The sequence below is a fragment of the Myotis nattereri genome (assembly GCF_964212035.1).
Source record: "Myotis nattereri genome assembly, chromosome: 10".
Taxonomy (NCBI): Eukaryota; Metazoa; Chordata; class Mammalia; order Chiroptera; family Vespertilionidae; genus Myotis; species Myotis nattereri.
In genome coordinates this window covers 53,912,275-53,925,675 of record NC_138085.1, presented here as the reverse complement: position 1 = coordinate 53,925,675, position 13,401 = coordinate 53,912,275, and the positions used below count along the sequence as shown (strand labels likewise).

Genomic DNA, 13,401 nt, shown 5'->3' with positions numbered 1-13,401 from the left:
CCCCGTGGAGTGAGGAAGGAAGCAGATACGGGGAGGTGTGGTGCAGGGAAATGTAGGACCCAGGAAGGAGTGTCTCCGTTAATGCTGAAAGGGAGTCGCGGTTCATGACGTCTCGCTCTCCTGTGACTGTTTTCTTTCCCTTTGTAAATAGGAATACGTTCTGGCCCATACCGAAATGCCCACCACCTTGGAAGGAGCTGAAGCCGCTATTAAGAAACAAGAGGACTTCATGACCACCATGGACGCCAACGAGGAGAAGATCAACGCTGTTGTGGAGACTGGCCGGAGGCTGGTGAGCGACGGGAACATCAACTCGGACCGCATCCAGGAGAAGGTGGACTCTATTGATGACAGGTACAGTGTTCGGGGGCCCTCAAAGAGGGAGTCTTGCACCCTGGGTCTCTCAGGCACCTTAGTCACACTGGCCAGCAGTCCTGGGGACTGTAGGTTCAAATCTCCCAGTGGGTGGGGTATGGGCACCTAGCAGAATTTGATCTGCCTATTACAGAAAAGCAGCGAGCAGCAAATGGTTGCCTGAAATTGTGATTCTCATTGTAAGATATGCACAAGTGTCCACAAAAGAAAGGAAAGCCTGGGACACCAGATGAATCCTTATCCAGAGACTCCTGAGAGCAGTAATGCTGAGTGGCCATCGGGTATAAGCCACAACCTTCCACCTGATGCGACCCAAGACCTCCCCCGGCCACACCCACATCGTCTGGGTCCACACCGACACCTCAAAGCCTGTCAGGAGGGAGTGGGGAGGGTGGGGGAGGTTTGCTGGTCCCCAGTACCTGGCAGAGCCACAAAGGAGCCTTATCAGGCCTTCCTGAGAAAATGGGCTTGTGTAACGCTGTGAGGGATCATTACCGTGGTGAGAGAGAAGGCCCTTTTCCTCTTCTGCCAAGGCGGCCCTACGATTGGTTGATTGGGTGCCCATTCTATTTGTTTGCAGTTCTAACAGTTGTTTGTTTGCAGCTCTAAAAGGTTTTTCTCCCTGCTTGAAGGACTGTTTGACCTTCACCCCTAATTCTCACCCTGCCTTTGTTATTACTAAAGGGGGAGGTTCAGGCTGGCCAGTCACTATCCTCTGTTCCAGCTGATCTTCTCTGGTCCCAGATTGGGCTGCATTTAAGGGCTTAGTATGAGATTGATTCATCGAGAAACAAGGCTTCTCTGGCCTCCAAGTATGGTGAGCAGGAGGACCTTGCTGAGGTGTTCCCCTGCCTACCCAACCCAAGAGGGTCTCTCGGGACTCGGACCGGACCCCCGGGTCAGATTATATGGTTTGGAGGAGAAAGGGAATCACTCTTTCCCCTGCACTAATTTCCTATGTTTGTTCTAAGGATGCCACTATAGAATAGGGTATAACAGATTAATTGTAATTTTGTGTCTACTGCTTTTAAAATAGCTGCAAAAAAGAAAAATTTCCTCCACCAAACCCCACTTAAATGAGTGTGAGAAGCAGGGATTGGGCAAAGGAAAACCTAGAGGAAAAAAAATTTCCCTTCTCCCTGATGCTAAATCTCATTATTTTTGTGACCGCCATGCCCCATGCTCCTCCGAGGTACGTGCACGGGGCTGATTGCCTGGCGGTGGGCTTGGCCCTCAGGGCCACGTGCGCTCAGGCACTGCCTTGCAGCTTCCCCGATTCTGTAGCTGTGAGGGGTTGTTGGGAACAGGTGGCTTCGAGAGGACATTCATCAAGCCTCCGTGTGGCTTAACCTCCCTTTTGTCCTTGGCGGAGAGCCTGGACTCCCGGGGTCCCAGGGCCTCCTTAGGATTTCTGGTTTTAGAAAGAAATGGGAAGAGGATCCTCTCCTATCGATAAGCATAAGAAAGGAGGAGGGCAGCTTGCCATTGGTCAGCTCCCCGGCTGGTGTTAACTGAATTCTAGTTCTACTTTCATGTCCCCAGAGGCCTCAAGATCTGAAAGTCTGAGTTCCAGGTGCTGCAGGTGCCCAAGCTGAGTCACATCTGAACTTTGGGTTCCGATTCCCTGCCCAGAAACATTCTGAGGCTCCCATGAAGCTAGTCTAGAGTGCACAGTCATTATCATGTGCTTACATTCCAGAGAGCTGGTCAATTACCACCGAGTTTGTTAAAATGAAAAAGTTCTAGAACAAAGACACTGGCTCTTAACAGTTGGGGGTGGGGCTCGGTATGATGGTGGGACCGAGCCTGCTGTCCCAGCCTGCCCCGCCGTTTCCTGGCTCTGATGGAAATTCCAGCCACGGGGAAATCCTGGGAGAGCCAGGACCAGCGTCCAGCTCCACTGAGCCAGGCCCCGTCTCACATGGGAAAAAGCTGGAAGTCCCCAGCCCATGTGACCCAGGCACCGGGTTCTGTGCTTTTCCCAAGAACCTGAGTTTAACCCAGCATCTGCCTCATGTGATGAGGGAGCCTCTGGGTCTTGTGATGGAAAGCAAGCCAGAGATTTAACCTTGCCCCCAAACAAAGAGTGCTCTTAGGTCTGTGGGAAACTACGGCCAAGTTTTATAGACGATCCTTCCCTATAATTAAATCCACGACCCAGCTTTGAAAGACCTTCCTGAGTTTCGCGTCATGAACGATTTCGGTCGCCACTAGTAAACAGGCCATGTGCACTTCTCTGGAGGGTGTTCTGAGTCAGCAGCATCTCAGCCGCCTGCATCGCTGCTTTCAGTCTGCTGAGCACATCACTCAGAGGCCATCCTCCCGCCCTCCCAGCATCTCTGTGTCATGTGGACCCCGGGGTCCCAAGTCACCATCTAGCTTTACCTCCTTCGTGGTCCCACTGTAAGAGAAAGATTGCCTGGGCACACAGCTGCTGGGCACACCCGAGATCTGATTATCTCAGAAGTGCATTCAGGATTCTTCCTGGTTGTATTTCTCTCTTAGTGACTCTTCTCAGACAGTGTTTGAAGTTGTTTGTAAGCCCGTGTTCTGTTGGAACTGCCAGTATAGGTTCTTCTTGCAGCCGTAGTGCTTTGTGAGATGCCGAGGAAGGGAGTGACAAGGCCCTTCATTCAAAGGCTTTGACTAACTCCAACTCAGATCACCTCCTTCTAAGAAATGTGCTTTCTTTATAAAAGCAAATCTTAAAACCTCCCACAAATAGTGACTGGGACCAGAGGGTGGGGCACTTGAAGAGCTTTTCTTGGCATTCCTTCCCCTCCCACATTTTTAGACAACTTTAGCCCAAATTCACCAACAACATTAGAAAAGTTATTTGTAATTTTTGGTCTCTGACAAAGGATAGCAATGAAGTAAAGGGGATTGGCCTTTATTTATTGTTGCTATAGAAACAACAGAATGTCTAAAATTGGGTCGGGGGGACTACTATCTTTAATTTCATCCCTAGCACATGCCATTTCAGTTTTCACCTTCTAATTGTGCCGTAGAGTTTTATGTCGTTGAATTATGCATGAGCTCTTTCCATTTAGCATTATAGAAGGAATATTTTTCTATTCTCGCATTTTGCCTAAGAGGTATAGGTATGTTAAGATTTGTTTTCCTCAAGCGTGGAACCCCTTTCAACTAAAGAAATTTAGAGTCATTGTATGTGGCTGGCACATACCTGACGGTTTATCTCCATTCACGTTATCCTGTCGTTCTGCAGTCACTGGCGCCTGTAGGAGCAGAGGGTTTTCCTTTGGTTCCCCAGGCAGATAACGGCTGCAGTGCTGCTGCTGCCACTTGTTTTGCCAGCACATGTGGTGCGTGGCATTGCTATCACGTGGCATTGCTATCACGTGGCATTGCTATCACGTGGCATTGCTAGATCTTTCTTGCTCCTCCTTGAGGAGGGCTCTTTAAAAGTCAGCAGCTTGGCCGGGGTGGCTCAGTGGTTGAGCATCGACCTATGAACCAGGAGGTCATGGTTCGATTCCCCATCAGGGCACATGCCCTGGTTGCAGGTTCGATCCCTAGTAGGGGGCGTGCAGGAGGCAGCCAATCAATGATTCTTTCTCATCATTGATGTTTCTATCTCTCCCTTCCTCTCTGAAATCAATAAAAATATATCATTAAAAAAAAAAGTCAGCAGCAAGTGCTGTCCGAGCTGCTCTTCTCTGTCATTGTGGAGAAGCAGAGTTTGTGTTCTCTCCCAGCCCTGCCATGGGGACTGGCGGGGTCGGGGGAGAGACCTTGCCCGGGCACATAAGCAAGAAATTGCTTTGAGAATCAGAATGAAAAACTCAGACCTCCCCATCGCCATTTTCTTAGCCATGTTCATGCCCCGTCACCCAGTTACAGGTTCCTCGGAGATACGATCACAGTGCCTACAATGGGGGGTTGCATACCTGCGAGCTTAGAGTCCCTCCCCCAGCACTAGATGAGGAGGCACCAGGTTTGTACGGCTCTTTGACTGCGTCCTTGGCCTGTTGTGTGGCTTAGGTGTTTTGCTTTCTCTTGCACCATGACTCACTCACCTGGAGGATGCGGAGAGCTCTTGTTCATCTTGTCTCCTTGGCAGAATTGAGAACTGTAAGCGAACTGTTTTCAGCACACAGAGAGACCCAGGGGAGAGATCGAATTGTGAAGTCTGTGTTTCCAAATTCTCTAATTTTAATTTTTTTAAAAAATGTTCTTATTATCATTATAACAGACATAGGAAGAATCGAGAGGCAGCCAGTGAGCTTCTGATGAGACTGAAGGACAACAGGGATCTTCAGAAATTCCTGCAAGATTGTCAGGAGGTACGTCTCCCTCTCACCTCTCCCTTCCTGGTTTCTAGCAAGAGCCAGCCAGCAATTTGGCAGAAGAGCCCCGGAAATAAAGCGGAGGCCAGAAATTCATGTCACATGATTTTCAGGTGGGCAGTATGGTCATGTCAGTTCTCCAGCTACAACTTACCACTTAGAGTGACTAGATTATTATAATCTGGAATATTATAGGCCAGAGCTGTGCTGTCCATTGCAGTAGACACTAGCCACATGTGGACGTTTCATTTTACGTTAATTAAAATGAAGAGTGCAGCTCTTCCACCTTCCAGCAGTATTTTGAGTGCTCAGTAGCCACCTGTGGTTGGTGGCTGCCATACTGGACAACGCAGATAGAGAATGTTTCCATCACCTAAGAACTTCATACCAGACAGCGATGTCCTAGGATAGTCTGTAGCCTAATTAATACTTTAACTGTTCAAAGCAATGTGCAGTCTTTCCAATGGGCTGGAAGGAAGGAACGGGAACTGGCTACCCAGTTAAGAAGCAGAGATTTAAAAGATACATATCAAGTTTCTTACTCGCTTAAGACCTTAAAATGTCCATCTTTCAGCCTCCTTAGATTCCTGTCTCATATGCCAAGAGCAATAAGCCTGACTTCAAACTCTGAGTTTTAACATGTGGTGTTAATCTGTGGCTCTTATACTACTTTGTGCTCCCTGAGTACACGCATAAACAAACTTGGAAAAGTACAGTTAGCCGGCGAAGTGTGATCTCTCCGCAGGCGTGGTTGGAGAGACGTCTCTGCTGACTTCACGTGTGTGCGTTCAGGGCCACGTCATCTCTCTCTGGGGGCCAGAGGACAGTGGTGTGGCCCAGGCCTCTCTAGATTTTTAGACTGAATTCCCCCAGAGGCAAGAATGGGATAAAGAATATCCAAGTGAGGCTGTGGGGACCTTGTGGGGAGTGTGTGTGTTGGGGGGAGGAGGGCGGTGGTTGGAGCAGGGTCAAGTAGGATGCTAACAGCATGGCTCAAATCCTCACAAACACCTGCCCTGTGAATGTGTGGCTGTGTGTGAAAGGACACACGGCTCTACTAACAGTTGTGTGAGAGCAAGCTTTCACGTCCATTAAACTGCTGTCTTGCTGTGAACCTGGCAGTGTGCTCCAGCAGCTAAACCTTAAGAAGGAAAGTCCCTAAATGACGCCGTTTAGGGTCTGCCTGCCTTCAGCACCACGTGGATGAATCTAGGTCTCCGGGGAATTTGCCTGGAGCCAGGCAGGCTGAAGACAGGAGTGCCTGCCTCTGCAAGTGACTCGAGCATTAATAATCCATTTGAGGAGACTGCTCATTAAAGAGGCGTTCATGTCCCCGGACACTGCACAGAGGAGAGTAATGGGGTCTGAAGCTGGCCGTGTGGCGTTGCCCTCGTGCTGCAGTGAAAGCAAGTGGCCGTTCCGCGTTGGAGGGAGCGAACGGGATCAGGAGATGTGTGTGGCCTGGGCTGTGCATTCCACAGACGGCAAGTTCCTGCACAGCCCTGGTGCTTCCCTCCATCAATGACTCGTTTGAACCTCAGACCGTATTTAGGGAGGATGGGGGATCCATGGGATTCCAGGCTCTTGCTTAAAGGGCAAGTTAGTGAGTAAAATTCATGGACCTGACTCTCGTGAAACCTGGGCTGAATTGGAGAAGGTGAATGCCCGGAAATGGGCAGGAGGCTGAGAGGACCAAAAGGACCCTTGGGAGAAAACCAGTTGAGATTTCCATCCCCTTTTTTCCATTTACGTAAGGGTGGATTCATAAATAGAAACGTGTAGGAAAAGTCAACATAAAATGACAGTCCCTCCCAGTGCAATCACAGCAGATAGTCTTAGTGAGTCTTTGGATCTTTGTTGGCACTTGTTTCGAACTGGCATCCTTGGCTACGAGGAGCCCGCTCCTCACCCCCAGTGCTGGACGTGCGCAGGAAGGGCTCGGCCGGGCTGGTGTGTCCTGCAGGGCCTTGCGGGTCTCCCTGCAACTGCTCTGCCACGTCTCCTGGTTTGCTTTTCTCCCCTGAGTCTCACTGCGTTAGTGCCGCCATAGTGCCTGATGGGGGTGCGTGTGGTGGTGGAATTTAGGTCAGGTTTGGGGGTTTCAAAACCCTTGGAGTTTGAAGCACAAGCAAAGGGGTGATGTGTATCATTCTGTCTTTCAGCCTCATTTTAAGCCAGAGTTTCTGAGAACGGAGGTGTTTTTTAAGGAGGACGGTGTAACTGGGCGGGTGTGGCCCAGGGATAGCAATCTCCATGCTTCCCTTTTAGCTGAATGTGGTGATCAGAGCATTTTTTTCCTGTCCCTTTCCAGTCTGCACAGTGCTCTTTTTCTGCAGAGAATGAATGTATTCTCAAATGACCTTTGTAAGTGCCCACAAATAATCGCTGTAGCTCTGATCCCGGAGAGCTGAGGGGGGCAGATCAGCAGCAGGTTCCACAGACGCGCCTCACTGTGCTGCCTCGCATGAGGCTTTATCTGTAGGGTGGCGTGTTCAGCAAAGAGCAGATTTGTTTATAAGCCTCTGCATTCTATGTAGCTCTTTTTTAAAAAAAAAAACCTCTCTTGGGTAGGTAGTTACGAATAGCAAAAATATGTGCATGTCCTTGGCCCATTGGATAAGTAAATGCCTTCTATTGTGTTTAATATCTCTGTGTGTATGTGTGTGTGTGTGTGTGTGTGTGTGTGTGTACACAAAATACAGGGGGAAATTTCACAGTTTGTTTCCTTTTAACCTCTTTTCCCCTTGGATTGAACGGCCATAGTATTTCAGATTTTAGCTGCTCAGATCACTGAAAAGTAGGTAATTCTTTTAAAGTAGGAAATTTAGTGTCTCTATTGTATAACAACAGATCTGTGGTCTTTGCTTACAAAGGGCTCTATGAGATTTACTGGTTTTCCCCTCAGTAACGAGTGATACCACAGGTCTCTACGTTTTGCTGTCATTCTCCACTCCCTCCTGCGGGGTGGGTGAGCAGCCTGAGAAAGGCAGAGATGGTGCCCAGCGGTCAGCCCCTTCAGAGCCAGGGGTCCTCCTATGACCCCCATCGCTCCCCTTGGCATCGTTTCCAAAGAACGGGCTTTCTATATAAGCAAATGTATGGGAAAGCCTTTTCCCGGCAGCAGCCCAGAGTACAAGCAAATGGCCTTGGAAGTCCTGAGCCTGTGAGGGTGTCTGTGGGCTCTAGATGCCATTTCTGACCCTTCGGAGGGATGGTTGTGAAGGCGTTCAGAGCAGGTCTGTTGTGGCAGGGGCAGGTGTGAGAGGGGGCTCCTGGCGGTCACGCAGGAGAAGGGGTGCGGTCCCTGAAGACGTTTGCTTCTGCTTCCGGGCTGGTGCTGTATTCCTTTGTGTACCTCCCAACTGGGCAAACAGACGCTCTTCCTGGGTTCACACGGTGTGTGGGGTAGGAGTTAGGACACTGGCATGGCCGACGGCAGGCAGGCAGTGAGGAGCGGGTGAATTGGAAGTGTGTCCAGGACCTGGGGCCCGGGGCTGGGCTGACGCCCGGCCTGGGCCTCGGCAGAGAGCGCCCTTCTCAGATCCGTCAGCACCTGGCAGGCTCTGTGAGGCTTCCAGAGTCCAGGGCCAAGTCGACATGTTGGCCTCAGAATCCAGTCCGGTGAAGTGGTCTTGGTCTGAATAGAAGGCCTGTAGAGAAGTAGTGGCTGTAGCGAAAGGGGTGAAGGCGACTCACATGTGAAGGGAAGGGCATCATTGAGAGGGCATCATCGCTGCCTTGCCCGTAGGGGAGCTAGCTATGTGAGCTTTTGGGCATTCCCATAAATACATCTGTGAAGGGGAGCGAGGAGTAAGAGAGGAGGGATTTTTGTTTTTTAATAACAGAATTAAAAGAGTAACAAACTACCAAGTGGAGTGAAAGACAGTGAACGTGGTGTAGCCAGGCGTTCATGTGGAAGGGAAGAAGGTTGGGAGTGCTGAACAGTCGGCAGCTGGCTCAGAGCTCTGGTGCTGCTGGACTCACTGTTGGAGGCAGAGTGTGGAGCGTGGCTCAGGCCCTGCGTCCGTACGGTGGGGCTGCCTGTCATGGCAGGTCACAGCTGTACCGCCAGTGCTTGGCTGTCTCTCGACACGGAAGCGTGCACAGCGTGTCTCTACAACATAACGCGACTCCTTCCAGGCAGAGAAGGCTGCTGTCTGTGATCCCAGTCTCTGAAACCTTCCTGTTCCGTTTCTCTCTTTGCCTAGCTGTCACTCTGGATCAACGAAAAGATGCTTACAGCCCAGGACATGTCTTACGATGAAGCCAGAAACCTGCACAGTAAATGGTTAAAGCATCAGGCATTTATGGCAGAACTCGCGTCCAACAAAGAATGGCTTGACAAAATTGAGAAGGTGAGTTAACGTGTCTGATGAGCTGCCGTTTCCGCGGCGAGGAAACGGACTGGGTGGACATGAGCCCCTTTTCATTTAGCACGTTTCCCAGCACATTTGAGTCATACTTGACCACATACAAAAGTTACACAGTCTGTCGTCCCACGTCCAGTGCCTGACTCGCACCCAGCAGAAACCCTCGGGCTGGTGCGTGGGCCCCGGGCCTTCCCGTGGGTGCTGGGTGTGCAGGTTCTGCTGTGCATCTCGTCTGCCGCCCACGAGGGGCTGTGAGGCCCAGGGCAGGGGTGTCCTTGCCGTCGTCCATGTATAGGACCGGGACAGACTGATTAGTCCAGTCGCATAGAATGTAGAGATGTTACATATTTTTAAATTTCCCTATTTTTCTTGTATGAGTACTGTATTCTAATCACTGTAATAATTTGAAATGTATTCTTTCAGCCCAGGGAGATTCTGTGCTGCAAGAGCATAACCAAACGTGAATGTGGTGAAGGTCCCCATCCTCCCTTCTCTTCCTTGACAACTTTTTATATTGTTTCTTACTCAAAACAGTTAAAACAATGTGTAATGGTCTTTTGAGGGTGGTGTGGAGGGGCTGAAGTCTTAGGTTATTAGCATGACATGCCCCGTTACCCCAGTTGAAACAGTTGCCACGTGCAATAATCATTTCCTGCTGGTCACTCATGAAAGCCGGTGCCCTGACTAGGTCATCGTCGGTTTTATCAAGTAGTAACTTCATGTGGAAAAGACTGTGTGTGTGTCGAGAGGGTGGGGGGGGGGGGGCGGGGGGGCGGGGATGAGTGTGTGTGTGTGTGTGTGTGTAAATCACTGATCAAATCATGGTAGGTTTGTTTTCCACTGTGACACTTGTTCTTTAGCGAACTATTTATTTATCACCACGGTGGTTTGCGTTTTCTAGGAAGGAATGCAGCTCATTTCAGAAAAGCCCGAGACAGAAGCCGTGGTGAAGGAGAAACTCACGGGTTTACATAAAATGTGGGAAGTCCTTGAATCCACCACCCAGACGAAGGCCCAGCGGCTCTTTGACGCCAACAAGGCCGAGCTCTTCACCCAGAGCTGCGCCGACCTGGACAAGTGGCTGCACGGCCTGGAGAGTCAGATTCAGTCTGATGACTACGGCAAAGACCTGACCAGCGTCAACATCCTGCTGAAAAAGCAGCAGGTGAGGGGGCAGGGCAGCTGCCGACGTGGACTGTGTCTGTTTTACTGCCATAGTCCTCACTCATCCACAGCCATCCACCCTCTATGGCAGTGGTTCTCAACCGTCTGGCCCTTTAAATACAGCTCCTAGTGTTGTGACCCAACCATAAAATTATTTTCGTTGCTGCCTCATAACTGTAATGTTGCTACTGTTAGGAATCCTAATGTAAATACCTGATAGGCAGGATGGTCTTAGGCGACCCCTGTGAAAGGGTCGTTCGACCGCCAAAGGGGTCGCGACCCACAGGTTGAGAACCGCTGCTCTATGTGAAGGGATTTTCAGCCAGCACAGTGTTAGTTCCCATAGCATATGGGGCATTTCCAGAACCAACTGGAAAGAAACAACATCAGTAGAAGTATTGGGTGTTTGTGCGCGGGAAGACTCTTTTTATCATCATCATTTTAGTTGATGGATGGTCCCACCGTTTAACAGTTGAATAAATATTCATTTCATTCAGTTCTGCATGAACTGAATGTAAATTTATAAATACATGAAGGAAGGTAGTCATGCTTGCAAACTTTGCTATATAACATCTAGATGTATGTGACAGTTATCCGAGTGGTTCAGGGTGCAAGAAATTTGCCCCATAATTCATTTTTTTGTTTTCCCTGTTATTTTCCTCCCATTTCCTGGATAAACTTAAATGTTCTCCAAATTTCAAAATCCTAGAAAGGGATTTTTTTTTTTTTTTTTTTAACATCAGCCCACAGAGTGGAATGCCCATGGATAGTTTCATGCATGTTTGGAAACACTTTTTTAGACTCTCCGCTGTATACATTTATATTCCTCAACCTTGCCTTTTGGCCAGTGCCCCAAATAAACATTTCATAGGACGGTCTGAGTTGCCCTCGTCTCCGGTTGAAAGGGGGTCTGTTTTCTGCCCTCAGATGCTGGAGAACCAGATGGAGGTGCGGAAGAAGGAGATCGAAGAGCTGCAGAGCCAGGCCCAGGCCCTGAGCCAGGAGGGGGAGAGCCCCGACGAGGTGGACAGCAAGCGCCTCACCGTGCAGACCAAGTTCATGGAGCTGCTGGAGCCCCTGAATGAGCGGAAGCACAACCTGCTGGCCTCCAAGGAGATCCACCAGTTCAACAGGGATGTGGAGGATGAGATCGTGAGTACACCCTCCTGTCCGCCTCCGGGCCTGGCCTCTGTGGAGCCAGTGCCCAGGCCTCCTGGTGGGTCTCACCGCGGCCTCGTGGGTGAGCCGAGCTTTCAAGGCCGACGTCATGTACATTCTGAGGGTTCTTTCCCTGCTCACATGAAATGCAACTCCATTTTTCTGTCCGGTTTTTATAAAGATATTCTCAAGTGTCTTTTTTTTTTTTTTAATATATTTTATTGATTTTTCACAGAGAGGAAGGGAGAGAGATAGAGAGTTAGAAACATCGATGAGAGAGAAACATCGATCAGCTGCCTCTTGCACATCTCCCACTGGGGATATGCCCGCAACCAAGGTACATGCCCTTGACCGGAATCGAACCCGGGACCCTTCAGTCCGCAGGCCGACACTCTATCCACTGAGCCAAACCGGTTTCGGCTTTTTTTTTTTTTTTAATTGATTTCAGAGGAAGGTAGAGGGAAAGAAAAACATCAGTGATGAGAGAATCGTTGATTGGCTGCCTCTTGCACACCCCACAGTGGGGATCGAGCCCACAACTGGGGCATGTACCCTGACCGGGAATCAAACCATGACCTTCTGGTTCATAGGTCGATACTCAACCACTGAGCCACACTGGCCAGGCATGAGTATCTTAATGACCCAAGAACAGTAATTTTTTGTTTAATCCTCACCTGAGGATATTTTTTTCCATTGCTTTTGAGAGAGAGAGAGAGAGAGAGAGAGAGAGAGAGAGAGAGAGAGAGAGAGACACATCGATTGGTTGCCTCCCACACGCCCCACTGGGGCCAGGGATGAACCTGCAACCCACATATGTACCCTGACCGGGAATCAAACCCGGGACCCTGCAGTGCACAGACCAACGCTCTAACCATTTAGCACACCGGCCAGGGCAAGAGCAAAAAATTTAAAAATTAAAATTAAGCATGAGGACTCAATAAATTGAGCATTGAGGATGGGGCAAGATTTGGGAGCCAGCGCACACCCCATGTCAGAGCAGGGCGGGCTCCTCCACAGCCTTCCAGGAGGATCGAACACACTTCCTCTCACGCCCGCTTCCCTGCTCTTCCCTGCCGTACTTGCTCACGTCAAGTATTTGTTCTTTGCGCGGCCCTGACCACTTGTTTACAATTCTCCAGCTGTGGGTTGGAGAGAGGATGCCTCTGGCAACATCCACGGATCATGGCCACAACCTCCAGACCGTGCAGCTGTTGATAAAGAAAAACCAGGTAAGCATTTCTGCTCGGGTTCCCTCCGTCTGGCAAATGCTGCTCCTGTTGGAAGGCGGAGCGTGGGAGAGAGCCTGCAGGCTGGCGCGTGCCCCGGGGCCCTCACCGCTGGGCGTAAACGGCACGCTGTCGCTGTTGAGCAAACTTGGTGCGTGTTCCTGCTCCCACAGACCCTCCAGAAGGAAATCCAGGGGCACCAGCCTCGCATCGACGACATCTTCGAGAGGAGCCAGAGCATCGTCACCGACAGCAGCAGCCTGAACGCCGAAGCCATCCGGCAGAGGCTCGCCGACCTGCGGCAGCTGTGGGGCCTCCTCATCGAGGAGACGGAGAAGCGGCACCGGCGGCTGGAGGAGGCGCAGAGGGCCCAGCAGTACTACTTCGACGCGGCCGAGGCCGAGGCGTGGATGAGTGAGCAGGAGCTGTACATGATGTCCGAGGAGAAGGCCAAGGTGAGCGGGTCCAGCCCCCAGGGAGGAAGCTGGACGCACCCAGCCGCTCTCCCCCGAGCCTTTTCCCCGAGCCTTTTGCTGATGGCCATGTCTTTGTGGGACATCTCATTGCTGCCTTTGCGTGTCAGGGGGCACCCTGGTGCATAAAGGTGCCTGGGATTCTATTGTCTGAATCCTGGCATGTCATTAACAATGGGTCGTCCTATCTTTTTTTGTGTTTTTTTTTTTTTTAATTTAAATTTGCCAGAACCCGTCTTACACGCTTAGTTACAGGGCTACCTAAGTTTTATAACATTCACGTGATACTTCTAAGACCATTTGCAACCATTGCCAGGCTCCAGAATGC

At 50.3% G+C, this 13,401-nt stretch overlaps 1 protein-coding gene across 1 annotated transcript in view; it reads left to right on the top strand.

The window, feature by feature from the left end:
* SPTBN1 (spectrin beta, non-erythrocytic 1) overlaps nt 1-13,401 on the top strand; it is a 179,377-nt gene that overhangs the window by 144,221 nt on the left and 21,755 nt on the right. The window contains exons 17-23 of the mRNA XM_081100735.1: nt 152-354; nt 4,589-4,679; nt 8,891-9,037; nt 9,954-10,217; nt 11,144-11,368; nt 12,514-12,603; nt 12,774-13,055. Of these exons, the coding sequence (XP_080956861.1) occupies nt 152-354; nt 4,589-4,679; nt 8,891-9,037; nt 9,954-10,217; nt 11,144-11,368; nt 12,514-12,603; nt 12,774-13,055 (1,302 nt within the window). The remainder of the gene's footprint in view (nt 1-151; nt 355-4,588; nt 4,680-8,890; nt 9,038-9,953; nt 10,218-11,143; nt 11,369-12,513; nt 12,604-12,773; nt 13,056-13,401) is intronic.